Here is a 19,420-nt window from a genome sequence, read left to right as displayed (position 1 = left end):
TCCCTGCCTGAGCTTAAGGGGGTGGGGGGCGTCCACTGAGCAGCCTGTGGGCACATCCCCTCCACGTCCGTCCAGGCTGCTGGGAGCCAGAGAAGCAGCTGGGACCAAGGAGGGCAGTTTATTGGCATTCAGAGCTCCCAGGGCTCTTCGGTGGGCTGAGCGCCCCGCGCCTGCCAGTCTGCACTCCCTGGAATGGGGTGGGGGCACAGTGCCTCGCTGGGAAGGCTGGGCTCCATTCTGATTTTCTTTCCATGGCAACAAGCCCCGGCTGCTGCGGGCCCCTGCTCCACCTTGAGTACGCCACACGCAGGGGGTGCTCCCTGGGCTCGATGCCCACCTTACTCTGGGGTCTCAAGCTGCTGGTGGCTCCTCCTCAGGCCTCTGGCTGCCAGCTTCTGGTGCCACTTCTCAAAGGCCTGGAACCGGGAGGGGAAGGAGAGGTTCTCCAGCTCCCTCCCGGCCTGCGCTGTTTGTGCCCAGCACCTTTGGTCCCATGGGGAATAGAGGTCCCTCCCTCTGCCCTAGGTGGGCAGGCAGCCGACCCGGCCCCCGGCCAAATGCAGAGGCTCAGAATAGAACGGACCTGTGACCTGGGAAGCTATGCTCAGAGCACATACGGGGAGTGCCAGGCAGGACCGGGCTGGGCACAGGGCCGCCAGCTATATCCAGGGCTCCCGAATCCAAGCTGTTTTCTCTACCCACACTGACCCTCCCCTGCAAATGAAGGGGCCTGGGGAGGGCTTGCAGCTCAGAGGCGCTGGCTTTTGAAGGGCCTGCTGGGGGCTGGGGCTGCCCTGCCAGTACCTGAGAAAGGACCCAGCCATCCGCTTGTTGCTGTAATCGCCGAGCCACCCACAGCTGCACGACCCGCCGCCTCCATGTGCGCCAGACCCATTTCAGCCGCCACTGCCTGAGCTGTGGGGACAGGGTGCGAAGGCCCCACACTGGGCGACTGCTGCCTCGGGCACCTGTGCTCGCCGCGGCCCCCAGCCCCTCTGTGGCACCAGGACAAGGGTGCCACACACCATGAGGTGTGTGAACAATGCAGATTCCTGGGTCTGTCCCAGGTTTCAGACTGAGTAGGTCCAAAGGCCATACTTGGAAAGACTTCATTGTAGGTGTTAGGGTTGAGAATAGCATAAGAAACTGGTGTGAGGCTGGTGAGAGGACCCCTCCCCACTCACCAGCGATCGCGCCAGCTCCTCTGCCCCCTGAGCATCCACCCAGCATTGCCATGTCCCGGCCAGGCGCCTGGCCTGCTGGGAGCCCTGGAGCCGGCGGAGCAGGGCCTCCAGGTGCCAGCGTCGCAGGTATTTCCTCCTGGGGAGAGAGGCCCTGTGTGCATCCCGACTGACGGTCAAGAGATCATGACCCCTTGACGGCCAGGAGACAGGGCTGAGCCGTGGGCTGGGCCAGCTCCTCCAGGAGCCTGCAGGAGCGAGTGCTGGCCAGAGAGGCCCAGCCCTGGCCTCAGCTCAGGCCCCTCCACGCTGGGCCCCCTCCTCGCCCACTTCTCCATGCAGTTGCTTACCCCAGCCGCCTCTTGTCCACCTGGCCTTCGGAGCTGCAGTCCCCTCCGGGCCCTGGAGGGGGCCGGCCCTGGGCCCTGGGTCCAGGCCTCTGCATCCAGAGCTGGGTGGCACTGTCGCCTGGAAAGGGGGATCGAGTCAGAAAAGGCCAACATTCAGGAGGGCCAGCTCCCCCTTAGTCCACCCCCAGAGGCTGAGCACAGAACAGGGGTGAGCGGCAAAAGGGGCTGAGTGAAGTGTGTGCCCCACGTCCACCCACGCCTCCAGGCCCAAGAGATGTAATAGGTGGGGCAGGCAGGGCGGATGTACTGTTTTCTGAAAATGGCTGAGATATTCCTGAAGAGGAAATGGGTGGTGGAAATACAGGTAAATACATACAATGGATTTGCCCAGGAGCTCGGAGCTCATTTCCGGGCCCTTAAGGGCCGGTGGCCAGTCACCCCTGCACTTCATACATCGTCCTTCCACAGGGGCAGGTCTCCTTACTCTGAGCCCAGGACGTTTCTCTCAGCTTCCTCTGCCCACCAGGGCTGCGATGTTGTGCTGGGCTGGGCGGCCTGGGCCCCGTGCCCTGTGGCCTGCAGCTGCGGGTCTATGAGAACAGCCAGAGAGGAAAACGTGAACCCAATGGGCTTGGCCCTGCTCTGACCCAGTATTGGGGCCTCCTACTTGTGTGAGCACACGTGGGACTGCACATTCTCCCGTGAACCCTGCGGCTCCCAGAGGAGACGGAGAAGGTATCCAAGCGTAGTATGGGCTTCAGCATACATCACTGCCTCTTCCCCCGTCCTCCCATGTGGCTGGAGGCGCAAGCAGCGGGTGGATCGATAATAGCTACCACAGGTGAGAACTTCCCAGCACCAGGTATAGCCTGTGAGGCGGGTATTACTCTCCCACTTAAAGTCGACTAAGTGAAGTCACTTGGCTGAGGCCACCCCTCTCGGGAGCCCCCAGCTACTGTTCCTACAGACAGACCCCAGGCTCTCAGGGGCCCAGTGCCACCAGGAGTGGCATCATCCCCGCTCATGATGTTAGGTGAGGGTTGCCTGGGCGTGTGTGTGCATGTGGGAGAAAGGAGGGGCCTGGAATTCAGCACCCCCACTACCATTCCCAGCACTGACTTCTAGCTTCTACCAGCCTCAGTTTCTCCACCAGTAAGTGGGTCCCTGCCTGCCTTTGCTGACAGCAATGGGTGAACGTGTTTATAAACATACTCTGAAAATAGAATTGTCTTGTAGCACAGAACTAGGAATAAAATACCTCGAGCCCCCAGAATCTGCTGTGGCCGCAGCCCCACATAGAAGATGTGGACTCTGCGAGTATCCAACGCCAGTTCCTCTCTATTCCATTAAAACAACCACTTGCTCTTTCTTCTCAGACTCTCTCGAGTCTATTAGCTACTTCCTGGCGCTCTGACACAGGATTCCTGGTGATGCCAGTTCATCTCAGGACCCTGTGGCCTTGCCGGTAACTCTGGGCTGTGCGTCCCGCAATGACACAGCCCTGGACGCCACAAGGCGTCACTTCTCTGCCTGACTTTCCCGGCAGCCTCTTCCCTCCTGCAGGCCCTCAAGCTTGCTGGTCTCAGAACTGACTGCTTCTGATTGGAGAAGGTCTGGCAGCTATCTTTGGGCAGAGAGTATCATGAAAGAAAACTCACAATTTCTGATTTTTCTGTAATGAGCATGTTTCATTTTTCAATAAGAAAAAGAACCACAAAGAATTGCTACTGTCCCCATATGTCTGTCTTGATGCTACCCTGCACCACGACATATATGACTTGGGTGCCTAAGAGACGGTGACCCAGCATTCGTCTTTGCAGCAGGCCTGAGCTGGACTGGCACTCTGTAGGTGCCCAGGAGATGTTTGCTGATGGACCGGGGTTGGCTGTCTTCCAGAGCCAGGAGGCTGGCTAAGGGCTAGGGAGGGTGGTGTCCCCAAGGCTACTGGCCCCTGAGGAAGCATCCGGCCACGCTTGCCACCACGGGCTGAAACAAGCCGATTCTGAAGCCACTGGCCTTCTGGTCATTTCTGAACCTCCTACGTCACCTGGACCCCACGTCACCTGTTTCCATGGGGCTGCAGTGTCCATAAGCGCCAGGAGGCGCCCTCTGCCCACCAGCCCGGGCCAGTGCGTGAGGTCGGTCCTGGGCCTGGGATGGGCGGTGCTCGTCTCCTGGGCCTCCATCCGAGGTTCCAAACACACGCTGAGCAGCTCTGTCCGCCACTGGGCCCAATGGGCCCGCAGGAGCTGCCTGTGCCCAACCACCTCGATCTGGGCGATGGCGACCCGCTGGACACGACCCTGGGCGGCAGATTGGGCCCAGGCCTCTAGGACCCTGGGGGGAGAGGAGGAGCCCATACCCAAGGCCATCAGCGCCAGGCTTCATGGCAGCGGAGGGAGCCCTCCCAGCCCTGGCCAGTGCCTATGGTAGGGGACCTCCAGGCAAAGCCCCGAGCCCTGCCCCCCCCCCCCCCCCCCCCCCCCCGCTCTCCTGGAGCAAACAGGCTTAATTGGGCACAGAGAGCCGCAGAATATCGCACAACAGGGACAAGCACCCTGTTCAGAGGAAGGACAGTCCTGCCAGTTACGCTGCCCCCCCCCCCCCCAAGAACCCGGGTTACGGAGCACCTGCTGTGTAGTGTCTGGCCCTGAGCTGAATGTTTACACTCGTTATCTCTAATCTCTCCGCTGCCCCGCAGAACAGTTCTGTTATCTTTCTTTGACCTTTAAAGGGAGACTTGCCCAAGTAAGGGTCACACGCTGGGGAGTGCAGAGCTGGGCTTTGGCCCAGGATGAGCTGCCATGACCAGAATCGCCTCTCCCTGGCAGCCCCAGCCCCCCAAGCCCTGGCACCAGCCACCAGACACCCTTTCCCCTGCCCCAAACCAACTCCAGCCCCAGCTGGAAGCACAGCGAGGGGCTGCCCTCGGGCCCTGGGCATCCACCTGGCGCTCAGCTTCCGGGCAGCGCGGGCTCGGCTGAGCCGGTGTAGGCGGGACTCCTGCACCCACAGAGTCCAGCACAGGGCCAGCTGGGTCCTGGCCCGAGCTCTCCCTTCTGCCTGCTGGTGGGCCTCACAGCGCTGGCCCAGGGCCACTCGCCACGCCATAAAGGCCTGCTGGGCCCGGGCCCTCCTCAGCTGCCTGTCTGCCCGGCTCCCCTGCACATGGCTTCTCCAGAGAGCAATGGAGGCCCGGGCCACGTGATGCTCCCGCGCCCGGGCTGCGGCCACGCGGGCTTCCTGCCACGTGGCCAATGTGGCTCCCAGTGCCCGTCTTCTCAGGCCAGCCTGGACGGCTCGGCACCGGGCCCGGAGCATCCCTGCGTCTCTCGCAGACCCACACCAGGCCTGGAAATGGCTGCAAAACAGGAGCAGAGGAGGGCCCCGCTGCTGTCAGTGAGAAATCGCATTTATTCAAAATGGTACCCTTCCTCCCCTCCCCCCAAAGTCTTATAGGTTACACACGGTTTCATACACACCCTGTGCCTAAAAACGTACGGACCGACGTGTAACGGGGAAGGTGCCAGCTTTCATTTGGGGCCTAGGGGCGCACACACTCGGGGCGAGGAGGTGGGGGGGGGAGCGGGGAGATGCTACTCGGGAGCCCAGCAGCTGTGCTTCAAGTCCCAGATCCCCTGAGACAGCCGCCCCTGCCTCCCCTCACAAGCCCGCTCTGGGGCAGGGGGGCAGTGAGGGGACTCTGAGGGGCCTGCAACACGGGCACGGCCTTCAGATGCGAAAGCACAGGAGTCAGCCGCCCTGCAGCGGTGTTAGCTGGCTGTGGGGACGCTGGACAATGGTGAGTCTGTAACTGCACAGCGGGCATCGTCTGTGCCCTCTGCTCTCCGATGGCATTAATGAACTAAGTGCATGCATATTTTACTGGAGCATCTCTATTTAAGATGCCAGCCCCTCTGTTTGGCCCCTGTGTACAGCGTCCCCCTGTGCTGACCCCCCAAACACGTGGTGCGGGGACAATGATGATGGTGGGTGTCCGAGGAGCTCATCTCTCCATCTTAGTCGTAGCCTCTGACACCAAAGGACCGACCCAGCCAGGAGGGCGAGGGGATGTGGGATGAGGGGCCTGCCAGCCCCACCTCCGCACAAAGCAGGTAGTGAAGGCTGGTGGTCACGGCTCTACAGCTCAGGCTAGGGTCTCCCTTCACACCCCACCCCACCCCCAGTTTCCCAGGTCCCAGGCCTCCAGCGCGGACTCCCCTAGAGCTGCAGGGGCAACCCAGCCTCCCATCCCCATGGGCTCTCTCCCTGCTCTTCCCGGGGTGGGAATGACCCTCTGCCTCCCGCTGCCAGGCCCACCCACCTCTGCAGTGCAAGCCGCTCTGGCCTGGCCATCCTATGTCTCTGATGAGCTGCCGCCTGCCGCCAGCTCTGGAACGCAGCCTTGCGCAGGCCCTGCTGGCGTAGCTGCGCCCACCCCTGGTACCGGTCATGCAGGCACTGCTGCCCTGTGGCCAGAGAGAGGCTGAAGTGGCCCCAGGTGCTCACCCTGGCCTCACCCCTGGGCCCTGGGTGCTCACCCTGGCCTCACCCCTGGGCCTCGGGTGCTCACCCTGGCCTCACCCCTGGGCCCTGGGTGCTCACCCTGGCCTCACCCCTGGGCCCTGGGTGCTCACCCTGGCCTCACCCCTGGGCCCTGGGTGCTCACCCTGGCCTCACCCCTGGGCCCTGGGTGCTCATTCTGGCCTCACCCCTGGGCCCTGGGTGCTCACTCTGGCCTCACCCCCGGGCTCTGGGTGACTGTGGGCCCTGCTTAGCCAGCCCTCTGCCCTCTACCCAAGTGGGAGCAGAGGAGGCCACCCTCGCTGTCTGGGTTGAAAGGCTTTGGTCACAGGTGTGCTACTGCTGACCAAGCCAACCCAACTCAGGGAGTTGTTTCTTTTTAAAAAAATTTCTTGATGATGTTTAGGAATCCCGAGAATTTCATGAAAATCTAGATTTCCAGCTTTTCTTTAAAAAACAAGGTCTGGCAGCACTGGGCCCGCCTTCCTGGGCGACTGGACAATGGCGCTGGAGAAGCGACTGTCTCCTGTGGACAGCATGGAGCTTTTTTTAAAAAAAAATGTATTTTATTGATTTTTTACAGAAAGAAAGGGAGAGAGATAGAGAGTTAGAAACATCGATCAGCTGCCTCCTGCATACCTCCTATGGGGATGTGCCCGCAACCAAGGTACGTGCCCTTGACCGGAATCGAACTTGAGACCTTTCAGTCCGCAGGCTGACGCTCTATCCACTGAGCTAAACCGGTTAGGCCGCAGTGGTCGGCAAACTGCGGCTCGCGAGCCACATGCGGCTCTTTGGCCCCTTGAGTGTGGCTCTTCCTAAGCCTTAGGAGTACCCTAATTAAGTTAATAACAATGTACCTACCTGTATAGTTTAAGTTTGAAAAATTTGGCTCTCAAAAGAAATTTCAATCGTTGTACGGTTGATATTTGGCTCTGTTGACTAATGAGTTTGCCAACCACTGCGTTAGGGCATCTCTGAGTTTTCCAGAACAACCAAGTCCCCGCCGCCAGCCCATCGGTACGCGGTATCAGTGTAGGGGACACCTCTAAAACACCCCGAGTGACCCCCTCTCCTGTGCTGGGCTCTGAGGGGGCCGCGCCTCCTGAAAGCCAGGTGAGGATGACGAGGATGAAGATGAACAAGAGCCCTGCTAGGAGCTGGGTTCTGAGCCAAGCCCGTTGATGGGCTGTCTCACAGTATCCCCACAACCCCCCGTGCGGTGCTACTGCTGTTATCCCCATTTTACAGGTAAGTAAGCTGAGACTCGGCTTAAGTAGCTTGCTTGCAGTCCACAACTGCCAGGGAATGGAAGTGGGGACGTGAACCTGGGACCAGTGTCCACGCCCCCGGGTCCTGGGCATGCCCTGTGGGGTCCCACTGTTGGACTCTGTGCTGGAGGATACAGACCCCTCGGTCTTCCTGGTGGACCCTGGCCCTCCCTCCTTCACCCGTGGGGCCCGTCCCAGTCCCCCACTCACTCTGCCAGGAGGAGTGCCAGTGCTGCAGGGCGTCTCGCACCCGTCTCCGGCCCCGCTCCTGGGCCCACTGCTCTGCCTCCTGCCACTGCGCCAGCCGCCGCCGCCACAGGCCCAGCGCGTCCCTGCAGCTCCGGTCCCAGGCCCAGCGGACAGCCAGCTTCCTCTGGGCCCCTTGGGCCATTGACCAGTGGCTCCAGCCGAGAAGGATGCTGGGAAAGGAGTGTCCACCCTGAGGATGGTCACTACCACCGGGGGCCAGCCCAGCCCACTCTTCCCGCAGCCGCAGGGAGGGGCTTGAGGTGACTCTTCTCCCAGTTCCCATCTTGGGGGAGAGTCGTTGCTGGGGGCTGGAGGACTGCTCCTGCGAGGGTCACAATGACAGGTGATGGGGATAAGAGGGGACCCCAGACCTCCAATGCCAGGTCTGTATCAACCTCTAGTGCTAAACCTCGCTAGGAATGGAGTGCTTGCTCTGTGCCAGGCACTGTGCTAGGGGAGGCATGTGTCCTACCTCATTGATCCCCATTGAAGTGAGAACTATTATTACCTCCTACAAATGGGGAGATGGAGGCACAGAGAGGTTAAGCAAATTGCCCAAGATCACACAGCCAGTGAGGGGCAAAGCTGGGATTAGAATCCAGGCAGACAAACTGTGAAGCACTGGGCTATAATGAATGAGTGAATGAATGAATGAATGAATGAGCCACAGCTGTGAAATCTCTGCAATCATAGCCCTGACGAGTGCCCCACCCCCCGTCCCAACTCCGCATACACCTCTCAGCAGGGCAGGCAGGGAAGGAGGGCAGGAGGAGTTGAGAGGATCTGAGACTGGGGCATGCGAGGGGTGCCCTCTGGGATGAAGACCCCAAGGGGGGGCTGCTGTGAAGGCCAAGGACTGAGGGGGAAGAGGCCTTGGCTCACCATCCTGGGGCAGGGTCCCTACCGCCTCTGAAGGGTGTGCTGGTGCCACCTTGCTGCACGCCGGGACTGCTGAGCCCGCGCCTGCCAGAGCAGGAGGCACCGCGCCTGCTGCTGCCGCCCAGCTGCCCACAGAAAGCTCAGCCGAAGCGTCTCCAGGAGGGCGGAGGCCCTGGATGCCTGGGGAAGGGGGTGTGGACTCCTGGGTGCCCGGCCCCTGCCCATCCCCACCCTCTCCTCCCGCGTGCCCCCCACTCACCCTGGCTCAGCCCAGCCCCTGCCGCTCACCTTCTCCAGTGGGCTTGGGCCTGTGCTGCCCAGCAGTTCTGAGGCCGAGGTGGTCCTGGCACTGCCTGACGGGTTGCCTGGTCCCCACACCCTCAAGTGCCACGCCCTCAGGATGCACCTTAGCAGCCGCCGCTGCACGCCCTGGGAGAAGGAGCTATAGGAAGGGGCAGATGAGCTCCCCGGCCCCAGCCTCACCCCCTGGCTGGAGTGACTGCTAAGCAGGGGCTACCCCAGCCGGGCCCCTGGAAAGAGCCAAGCTGGAAGGTGCTGCTACGTGCCAAACACCTGGCCAGAGCTCTGCACCCCGCCTCCCAAACCAGCCCACACTGGACCACTGGGCCCTAAGAAACAGGACGCCCGGGGTCCCACCCCCGGAGATCCTGGTCCAGTGGCCTGGGCGCCGCCCGGGCTAAGTTCCCAGGTGCCTCTGCTGAGCCCCACCTGTGCTGGTCACCTGGCTGACAGTGACATGCTCCCGGGTGGGTGAGGGATGGGACTGGGCCCAGGTCCAGGGACCCCAGCCTCAAGCGGCCACAGGCCTAACCGCACTAGTACTCCTACTTCCACTCAGTAATGAAGATAGGGACGCGGAGGCCTGGGGAAGGCATTTCCTCAAGCCCCAAATAGCAGCAGACCTTGGACCCGAACACTCATCTCGGGCCACGGGCAGCAAAGGGGTGCCACAGGGAGAGGCCGGCCATATCCTGATGCGGAGGCACAGGATGGGCTGGGCGTAGAAGGGCTACATGCTGAAGGGTTGTGGTGAACTGAGATTCCCTGGAGTTCCAGGGGTGCATTAAAAGAGATTGAGGGTCCAAGTGGACCAAATAGGTGTGGGACTGATGGATGCCAGGTGCATGGCTTTCAAGGGCAGAATTCTTTTTTAAAAAAATATATTTTATTTATTTTTTACAGAGAGGAAGGTGAGAGGGATAGGGAGTTAGAAACATCGATCAGCTGCATCCTGCACACCCCACCCCCCTGCACTGGGGATGTGCCCGCAACCAAGGTACGTGCCCTTGACCGGAATCGAACCCGGGACCCTTCAGTCCGCAGGCCGACGCTCTATCCACAGCCAAACCAGCTAGGAAGGGCAGAATTCTTAACCCTGCAATGGCTGGCTTACATACACCTGATGTCCTGGGAGGGAGGCTGGCTCCTCCCCTCCCCTCACACAAAACCATCAATCAGCCTGGGCTCTGAATCCACCTTCTTGCTCCTGGTTCACAGTGTGACTTAAAGCAATTGCTTGGCCCTCTGAGCTTCCGTTTCCCTAGCCTAGCAGTATAGTGAGGCACACTGGGGAAGGGGGTGTGTGCGAGAGATCTTTCACGTATTCATTTACAGTATTTATCCTGTGCCTGCTGCAGGCTGGGCCCCTGCACGGTGGGGAGACAGAGGCGAAGAGACAGATATAGTTCCCGCCCCAGGAGGCTCCCACTGAGCTGGGAGCTGGGGGAGAGGCGATTCTAGAAGCTGGAGAGGGAGAGGAGCTTTAGACCAACTTCCCCATCAGGTTCCAGCCACCTGGGTAGGACTCGGTGTCTGTCCCCACAGCTCTCTGCTCAGGCACTATCTCGGTGTCCCTGGGCTACCTCCCCTGCCCCCACACCTGCTGGGTACCACGTGTGCCAGGCCCCCTGCTGGAGCCACTCGGGGGAGCACCGCTCATGGGCCCACCCGGCCCCAGGCCCACGCCCAAGCCACAAGCCTGTGGACACCTACTCAGCCCGCTGGCGCTGGGAGAGCCTCGCCCTCCAGAGCAGTAGCACCCCGTGGAGGGCTCGTCTTGGGCAGGCTTTCTGCGGGGAGCCCTGGCCTCGCTCCTGGGGCAGCCCCTGGGCCTGGGCCACCCACCTCAGGCCTCCAGGGGCTGAGCTGCCCAGGTCCATGTTCCCTGAGAAGCAGTTAAGAGACACATCAGCCATGTCCCCCGTGACCTCCCTCTGCCCAAAGTCATTAATGGCTGCTGCCTCAGGCCCTCCCCTAAGACCTCTCCCCACTCATAGGGCACTTCACCCTCCCACACCCCAAACCCTCCCCCCTCCAGGCACCTCAAAGATCCCATCTGTCCTGGCCAGGCTTTGGTGGGGACAGAGGCTGTGCCCTCCACTCACCACAGGTGCTTCCCGGGAGCAGGGGCCACATCCCTTCCTGGTGGAAGATAAATAAAGTCTCTGGCTTAGAAGAGCTCATGATGGGAACAAGGTCCCGCTAGGGCGCACCCACTCCCGGGACCCCTCCTGGACCCTCCCAGGCCCACCAGGCTGCACCCTGAGGAAGGTCCCAATTCCCTCACCTCCCATTTCAACAATCCACAATTCACTTCGGCCCCCTGCAGCAGGACCGTAAGAGACTGGGGTGGAGGGAGGAGGAGCCCTCGGTCTCCTTGCTCACCCACCTTCTGCCGGCAGAGGGACAGCTGGGTCACCTTCGCCCCATCCGATGCCCGGAGCTGCTTCATCCACACCCACTGTTTCAGGCATGTCCTCGGGGTTCCCATCTGGCGGTCAGCCAGGTGCTCCCGGAGCTGGGCCCCTCTTTTCACCGACCGCCGCCAGGCCCCAAAGCACCTGGGAGAGCCGAGAGGAAGTGCAGGTGCTGGTTGTAAAGGCCACAGCTACAGCCTCTGTCAAGCACCAGACTCACTACTTCCCCTCTCGGGGCCTCAGCTCTCTCATCTGTAAAATGGGGCTGCAGGAAGGACTTGACACCATCACCTCCACGTGCCTGGGTGGCCTCCACAGCCTCCTACCTGGCTGCCCTCATCCACTCTTGGCCCCTCCAGTCAGTTCCTACTCAGTAACCGAGTGATTTTTTAAAACAAATCTTCAAATCAGATCATTTTATTCCCCTGCTGAAATCCTCCAGTGGCAGCCCCTTGCTTGTATGATAAAATGTCAGCCCCTCCCCAAGCCTGCAAGATTCCCCACACCTTTCCAACTTCATCTCAAACCATCCCCGGCGCGCGCCCCCCCCCCCCTCCCCCCGCACTAACAGGGCTGCAACTTGTCTGCTGTTCTTGGAGTTTTCTGTGATTTGCTGTCATAGGCCTTTGCACATGCTGTTCCCTCTGCCTGGCGCTCTCACCGGCTCTCCCTCCGCTAGCCAACCATTCATCCTTCGCACCTCCGCTCAACCCTGGCCGCGGTCGGCACCCTCAGTTTAAATGTTCTCACAGGAAAAACTCTCAGCAAAATGCAGGCAGCGGGCAGCTATCGGGTTTCTTCAGCAGGCAAATTGCAAGGAAAAAGAGTTCAGGGGGCCCACAGCTCACAAAGACTTGAATGACAATCTCGACCAATTCCAGCATGTGGACCTAATTTAGATCCCGATTCAAACAAACTGGAACAAGATGGATGCTTGTAAGACAACTGGAGATCCGAATGCTGAGCAGATCCTTGCTGGGATTAAGGAATTACTGTTCGTTTTCCAGGTGTGAGCATGGCATGTGGTCAGGTTGTGTACAAGAGTCCTTATTTTTCAGAGATGCTACGGAAATAGCTATGGGTGGATGGTGTGAGGCTTGGGGTTTGCGTCACGGTAACGTAGAGGGGGAGTAGTCGGAGTGCATCCGAAAGGAGCTTTCTCGGGAGGTGACTTCCTCGAAGCTGGGCGATATACAGGCGTGTTATCCCCTTTTCTTTAGTTTTGTGTAAGACAAAATGTTCCGTAATTTAAACGTTAACAACAGGGAAGAAAACTCATAGATCCGTGTTTCTTCCCTTCACAGCACTACACTCAGGGGGTGTTCGCACCGCCCCCCTTGTGACCGCTAATTTCCTGTCTGTCCCCCACCTGGCCAGGGGTTCCACGTGGGACAGGTGACGACGCACTCAGCTTTACTTGTAACTAACCCCCAGCTCCTGGGTGGTTTCTAGCAGGTCTCAGACTCTCCGTAAACTGCAGCTGTTTTCATTTCTCTTTCATCTTTGTCTCTCAAGACAAGGAGGAGTCAACGTCTGCCTCAGGGAAGGCGGTCCCCCTCCCACCGCTCCCCCTTCTGCCTACCTGCGGAGCCAGGCTCTCTGATGCTGGGGGCCCCAGGGGGGCACCCAGGCTGTATCTGCGGCAGGAGAGCACCAGGCCTGGGGGCTCCTCCCCATGCTCTGAGTCCTCAGCATGGCCCCGGAGGCCTCTCCCTGGACCCCCTTCTCCTGCCTGGCCCATTCCTCCTGCTGGCACTGCAGGAGGAAGACTGTAAAGGGAGGGGTGAGAGAGGAAGTGAGCAGAGGGGAGGATCAGGGCCAGGAGGGCCACTGACACCTGGGACACCTCCTCATCTCTGGGCTTGTTTCCCTGTGAGCGAATGATGTCTAAGCGACTTTCCAGGTCTAACACTCAAGCTTCTGCTGGGCCTGTGCCAGCGTCAGTGGCACACCAATATCACTGTGTGTCTGCAAGCTAGTCCCTTAATTACTCTGTGCCTCAGTCTTCCCATCAGTGAAATGGGCGCAACACCTTGCCGAGGTCACCGTGAGGCTCAAATGAGATGGTGTCTGGGAAGTTGCCATCGTAGGTGCTCAATGAACACTCATCCACTCAGGACCCCCTGCCCTCCCCTGCCCTGTGTGGGGACTCAGCCCTGCCCAGCTCCGTCTGCCCCGCTTTCCCAGGGCCCCACATCTCACCAGACAGCTGTTGCAGGGCCTGCAGGATATGGACCCTCCCGTCTCCTCCATCTGGTCTCGGCCCAGAACGTGATGGAATTGGCCAGGCTCCTGCCTCCTCCCTCAGGCTCCCTGGGCTGAGAGTGAAGTTGCCCAGAGAGAAACTGATGCCCAGGGCCCAGGGAAGGCACACATCCAACTGTCCACCCCAGCCCGGGGTGGATCCTGCCCGCCCACAGGAGCACGGGACGCTGAGCCACCTGCTGTTCTCTTCCAGGCAGTGCACTCATCCCTGATCACACAAGGGATCTGGGGAGGGGGTTCTGCTTTTGCTTCACTCTCTTCAATACTATTTGGATTTTTCACAACAAACATGTATTCAATGGATATTATTTAAATTATTTTAAACCCATTTTTAAAATTAAAAATAAGAACAAAAACAATACATCAGAGTAGTGGAAAATTGAGGAAATGAAGAAAAAAATAGCCAACTTAATCCCTCTGTTGCAGAAATAAGCACTATTTGCATTTTATTTTTTTGGAGGTTGGAGTCACCATCTTAATCATTTTTTTGTTGTTGTTAATCCTCACCCAAGGATATTTTTCCATTGATTTTTAGAGAGTGGAAGGGAGGGGGAGAGACAAAGAGAGAGAAACATCGAAGTGAGAGAGACATGTCAATTGGTTGCCACCCCACACGTGCTCTGAGGGGCCGCGGAGGAGCCTGCAACCAAGGTAGGTACCCTTGACCGGAATTGAAGCCGGGACCCTTCAGTCCCAGGACCCTTCAGACCCTAGCCATTGAGCCAAATCGGCTAGGGCCATCTTAACCATTTTTTTTTTTTTTACATATTTTTAAAAATATATATATTTTATTGATTTTTTACAGAGAGGAAGAGAGAGGGGTAGAGAGTTAGAAACATCAATCAGCTGCCTCCTGCACACCTCCTACTGGGGATGTGCCCGCAACCAAGGTACATGCCCTTGACCGGAATCAAACCTGGGGCCGAAACCGGTTTGGCTCAGTGGATAGAGCGTCGGCCTGCGGACTGAAGGGTGCTAGGTTCGATTCCGGTCAAGGGCATGTGCCTGGGTTGCGGGCACATCCCCAGTGGGAGATGTGCAGGGGGCGGCTGATTGATGTTTCTCTCTCATCGAGGTTTCTAACTCTCTATCTCTCTCCCTTCCTCTCTGTAAAAATCAATAAAATATATTTAAAAACAAACAAACAAACAAAAAAAAAACCTGGGACCTTTCAGTCCGCAGGCTGATACTCTATCCACTGAGCCAAAGCGATTAGGGCCATCTTAACCATTTTTAAGTGGACAGTTCAGTAGTGTTAAGTCCATTCGCATTATTGTGCAACATTTTAGTTTTTTTCCTTCTGGTCTTTTTTTATGCACTGTTTTAGGTGCACAGAAAAATATCTTAGATACTATTTATTCCTTTTTCTTGTTCATTTAACATTGTCATAACCATTGTTCCTTGTCATCAAAAATTCTACACACATGTCCATAAAAATACTTCCGGGAATGGGGACCCATGGGGAGGGGGATGAAATTTCTAACTATATTGAATGTGTTTTCAAATCAAGCATGCATGACTGTCATGATCAGAAATAAAAATTAAAAGTATTGAAAAGAAAAATAAAGGAAAAGAGAGTGGGGAGAAAAATTTTAAATCTTCATAAATACCATGCAGAATGGTTGCCAAATAGTCATCACGTAGTTAAATGGGAATTTTCTCACTCACTGGGCATTGAGACTGTGTCAACGCTTTTACAAGGATAAATAATGCTGTGATGGACCTCTTTCTGCACAAATCTGTGTCCACGTCTGCTGGTTGCATCCTCCTTCTCTTGTTGGGGAGAGGGATGGGGACGAGGAGGGAGGCTGCCAGCTCTGCCCAGCCACACTGACCAACCCGGGGTGTCCCCACCTACCTGCTTCTCTGGGCGGGGTCCACCCCTGGCTTCCTTCCTGAGGGACCTGGGGGCTGGCCTCCCCCAGAGGGTGGGGGTCCTGGGCCAGCCTGGAAGTGGGGCTGCCCTTGTTTCTGCTGCTGAGCCCGGTGTCTCCACTGGATCAGGAGAGAAGGGAAGAGGGACGTTGGCTGCAGCCTCCAATGTGCCCTGAGAGGGAGCACCAGGGAGGCGCAGGGACAGGGGCCAAATACTTCTATCAGACTCCAAAGCCTATGGTCTCAACCACTAGACAACCCTGCCTCCTTGGAAATGCATGAGTGAATGGAGAGAGGGCGCCCCAGAGGCAGGGCTCTCCTTGGGAGACCGAACTTGGAGCTGGGTCCTCCCAGAGCACCCCCTTCCCAAGGAGGGAAGAGCACAGTCCTGGCCTGCAAACCCCTCGTGGAAAACAGCAGCTCTTACAGTACGTGGCAGAGTGCGAGCTAGGTGCTAGGCAAGTGCTGAGTCCCTTTATTCATTTAACTTCACCACAACCTTGAGGGAGTATGTTCAATTATCATCCCATTTTAGAGATACAAGACGAAGGCACAGAGAGGTTAGGTAACTTGCCCACAGTCGCACAGCCAGAAAGTGTGAAAGAAGGACAGCAGCGGAGGCCGGATATGAGCTGAGGCAGAGCTGGTTCAGGTGTCGGCGCGCTCTCCTGGGGGTCACTCAGAAGGTAGAACCCGAGCCCCAGAGGAACCTCCTCCTGAGCACACCAGCATTTCATCCCCTCCCCTCCACCCAACCTGGAGGTCCCTGACCTTTTGGAAGCTCTGGGCCAGAAGGGCCCTCCTCTGTCCACCGCACGCCACCTCCAGGTGGGCCTCCCGGAGCCGCAGACCCCTGCGCAGCAGCCGCCGGTGGCCCAGGGCCGCTGCCTGCCGCCTCCACACCAGGTGCTGCCACGCCCTGAAACATCTGGACAGCAGCTGCCGGCTGGGGATGGACGGGGCTGGTCAGGGGGTGGGCCTGCTCCTCAGCCCAGGGCGCAGCAGAAAGGGCTTCCCTCTATTGATGGCTTGGAAATCTCAGGTGAGAAAGCCATGGAGGCGGGAGAATGCCCAGCAGCCACAAGTTCCAGGAGCTGCTGTCCGTCCCTTCCCTGGGGGCCCGGAGGACCCTGTCATCCCCAGCAGGGACAGCGTGGAAGTCTCTCCCCCTCAAGTCCCATGTGGCTCTGCCATCAGGGCCAATCTCTATGAGGCAAAAGGGAGAGGAGCTGTCCCAGCCCCAGCTGTGGCCTCACCGGGCCCTCTCGGACTCCAGGTTCACAAGATTTCCGGCTTTGTTCTTGGAAAACAAAAGGACAAGACTGCCCTCAGGCCCGCAGCCAGCAGGACGGACACCCCTGCCCAGCCTGCCCCACGGCCTCCCTTTCTGACGAACCTGGCTGCTTGGAGTGAGAATTCCTGGGGGAGGCAGCAGCCCTCTGGAGCGCCCTCCCCCCCCCCAAATCCTGCTCCCAGACTCCTCTGGCCGCTACCTGCAGGGCACTAGTGGCTGGGCCAAGGCCTGCAGAAAGGAAGTGGCCTCTCTTCCTCCACCCTCCCACCTGCTCCCTTGGGACCTTCTCCCCTCCTTCCTGCCCAGGGAGGGCACCCCAGGCTGCCCAGAGAACGTGGGGGAGCACAGTCTGGCCTCTCTGCTGCCCACCTCTTGAGGGAGCAGGGGGCCTCCGGTCTGCCCCCTGCTGCATGTAGGCCTCTTTCCTCGCCTCAGGGGGTAAGCAGGAAGGACCCCCTGCACGGGGTCAGGGAAGCCCCCAGTCAGCACCCCCAAAGCGGTCTGCGGTGGCGACGCGCGCTTGCTGCTCGCCTGGACCCCCGGTGTCTCTGGGAGACTCACGGCTCCCCTGAGACCTCGGGGGTGTTTCTTTCTCTGACGGCAGAACATGAGAACAGGCTCGGTGCACTGGGGGCCAGCAGGGAGGGCCTGGCCACCGCTGGTCCAGGGCTCCTGCGGCGAAGGGCCTGGGGGTTCCTGGGCCCCCCAGCACCTGAGGCGGGCTGCCTCCTGCTCCAGGTGCTGCCCGGAGGCCGGCAGCCGGGAGGTGGCAGCCTGGGGTGGGGCCCGAGCCGGGCTCTTGACGGGGACAGCCAGGTCGTCCAGGGTGAGGGGTTCCCCCATGAGCCTGGAGGGCCAGTCCCCCAGGCCACCCCAGGATCTGGAGCCTGGCTCTGTGTGCCCATCAGTGGGGGCATAGCGCAGGGTGGGCCTGGAGCGTGGGCAGGGCGTGTCTGTGGCCAGAAGCCAGGACGGCTTCAGGGTGGGGGATGGTTGAGCCTGTGGCCCTGGGGGTTGGGGGCTTCTCCGGGGCACCCCGTGAGGCCAGAAGCCTTCCTGAGGCTCCGACCAGGGGTGGGGGCTGCTGCGGCTTCCACACCCCGCCAGGCCGGCCTCCCGTGCGCTCAGGTTACTCTGCTGGACGGTGAACGCTCGCGCCCCCCGCAGCGGGAGGACTCCCAGGGGCTGTAGGTTGCTCTGCTGCTGGAATCTGGAGTTGATCAGCCGGCCGGTCGTGTCCTTCAGGGCAAGGCCCAGGCGGGGCCTAGGGCTGGCCAGGTTGGTCTGGACTTGGCAGGGCTCCTGGCGAAGGGCTGCCCTTGGCGAGGGAGTGGTGGCCGGCTCTCCTCTCTCGGCCTGGCCCCTGGGCACCCACGGGCCCTGTCCACTACCCAGGACGACACCCAGGCTCTTTGGGAGTCTCCGTTGCTCTAAAGGGAGTAGAGACAGTCATGCCCTGAGTGGGGATCTCGTGTTCAGTTCAGGTGGGACAGGTGGGGCCGGTCAGGCCTCAGAGCCGGAGGGACAGGGTCCCAGGCCGGAGAGAGCCTGGACGGCAGGGGTCTGTGTCAGCTCTGCAGACAATGGGCAGTGTCTGGGGGTCCTGAGCAAGAACAGTGACATGATCTGACTGTGCCTGGCTGCTTGGATCAGGGACGGGGTAGGGTCAGAGGCGAGGAGGGCAGAGGGAGTCTGGGGGACAGGAGGCTGTTGAGGGGGAGACAACCAGGTCTGGGGTGGCAGGGAAGGTGGAGAGAAGACAGATTCAGATCCGCTGTGGAGGCTTAGAGGGGCGAAGCAAAGGGGGGCGTGAAGGACCAATCCCTGATTTCCAGCTTGAGCAAAGAAGTGATGCGGGGGTGGGGGGGACCGGGGGTTGGCGGGGGAGGGGGGGGGGGAGATAGACAGCAGCTGAGGATGACAGTAAGACCCAGCATATCAAACGGCTGAAAGCTGCTCTGGGGGTCCTGGGGTGGGGCTTAGAGCCCTCCTTCCCATTGCCCCCAGCCCTCACAGCCATCCCACGGAGCTGGGGCGATGCCTGGGAAGGCAGGCAAGTAGATTGTGGGCCATCAAAGTTTGTAGACAGGAACCTCAGAGAGGTTAAGCAACTTGCTCACAGCCACACAGCTGGAACAGAGACCCTGGCACGTGAACCAGAATCTGACTTTGTCCTTGGGCTGCTTCTACCCTTGGCTGCAGCTGCTCTGGCCTTCAGAAAGCCCCAGGCACCTGAACTCAGGTTCCCCAGCCCACCACCCCTGGCACCCACCTACCACCCACCTACCTGGGGGAGCCCCTTCTCAGCCAGGGCCCAGCCAGGCCTGCTCCTGGTCCACCCTCCCCCTGACTTCCCGACCCTCCCTTGGGCTCCAGGCTGGGAAGCCTGTGTCCTGGCCCAGCTGGCCCGATGCAGCTAATCTCTGGAATTGTGGAGGCTCTGGGCTGGCCTGTCTGGGAAAGGAGCTCTGGGCCACGACCTAGAGGGGACCCCGTTCCTGCCACCTCCCAACCCAGACCCACCAAGCCTCTTGCCTGGCCTCAGGGGGGTCGCAGGCCGGGGGGACACATTCTCCTTCTGGCTGGCGTCGGGTCTCAGCTCCATGGGCTCAGGGCCAAGCCAGGTGGCAGCAGTGTCGCTGCTCCACACCACAGCCAGCAGCCTAGCTGACCAGACGAGATCTGTGGGAGGAGGACGGGGTGCCCTGGCTCCCACCAGGCCACACCCCAGCCCTGGCCCACAGCCCACCCTTCACTGGCACCCCTGGCTGCCCTCTGGCCCAGCCCCAGCTGTCCGGGTCAGGCCCCTATGGGG

General features: G+C 59.7%; 1 protein-coding gene across 1 annotated transcript; it reads right to left on the bottom strand.

Annotated features, from left to right (window-relative positions):
- Nucleotides 1–338: 338 nt before the first annotated feature.
- On the bottom strand, nucleotides 339–19,253 carry CUNH1orf167 (chromosome unknown C1orf167 homolog). The gene is made up of 20 exons (XM_036353096.1): nucleotides 19,141–19,253; nucleotides 17,036–18,035; nucleotides 16,083–16,257; nucleotides 15,295–15,431; nucleotides 13,374–13,429; nucleotides 12,754–12,940; nucleotides 11,140–11,315; nucleotides 10,468–10,639; nucleotides 8,743–8,896; nucleotides 8,480–8,634; nucleotides 7,537–7,745; nucleotides 5,856–6,000; nucleotides 4,479–4,892; nucleotides 3,595–3,868; nucleotides 2,016–2,121; nucleotides 1,532–1,649; nucleotides 1,402–1,429; nucleotides 1,185–1,320; nucleotides 857–915; nucleotides 339–416 (listed from the first exon to the last, which is right to left on the bottom strand). Exons 1-20 carry the CDS (start codon nucleotides 19,208–19,210, stop codon nucleotides 339–341), a joined length of 3,849 nt encoding a protein of 1,282 aa, XP_036208989.1. The 5' UTR covers nucleotides 19,211–19,253.
- Nucleotides 19,254–19,420: the final 167 nt, after the last annotated feature.

The sequence above is a fragment of the Myotis myotis genome, unplaced genomic scaffold (genome assembly GCF_014108235.1).
Source record: "Myotis myotis isolate mMyoMyo1 unplaced genomic scaffold, mMyoMyo1.p scaffold_m19_p_2, whole genome shotgun sequence".
In the NCBI taxonomy this organism is placed as follows: Eukaryota; Metazoa; Chordata; class Mammalia; order Chiroptera; family Vespertilionidae; genus Myotis; species Myotis myotis.
Note: the sequence above shows the minus strand (reverse complement) of the source record. Positions and strands in the feature narration are given on the sequence as shown.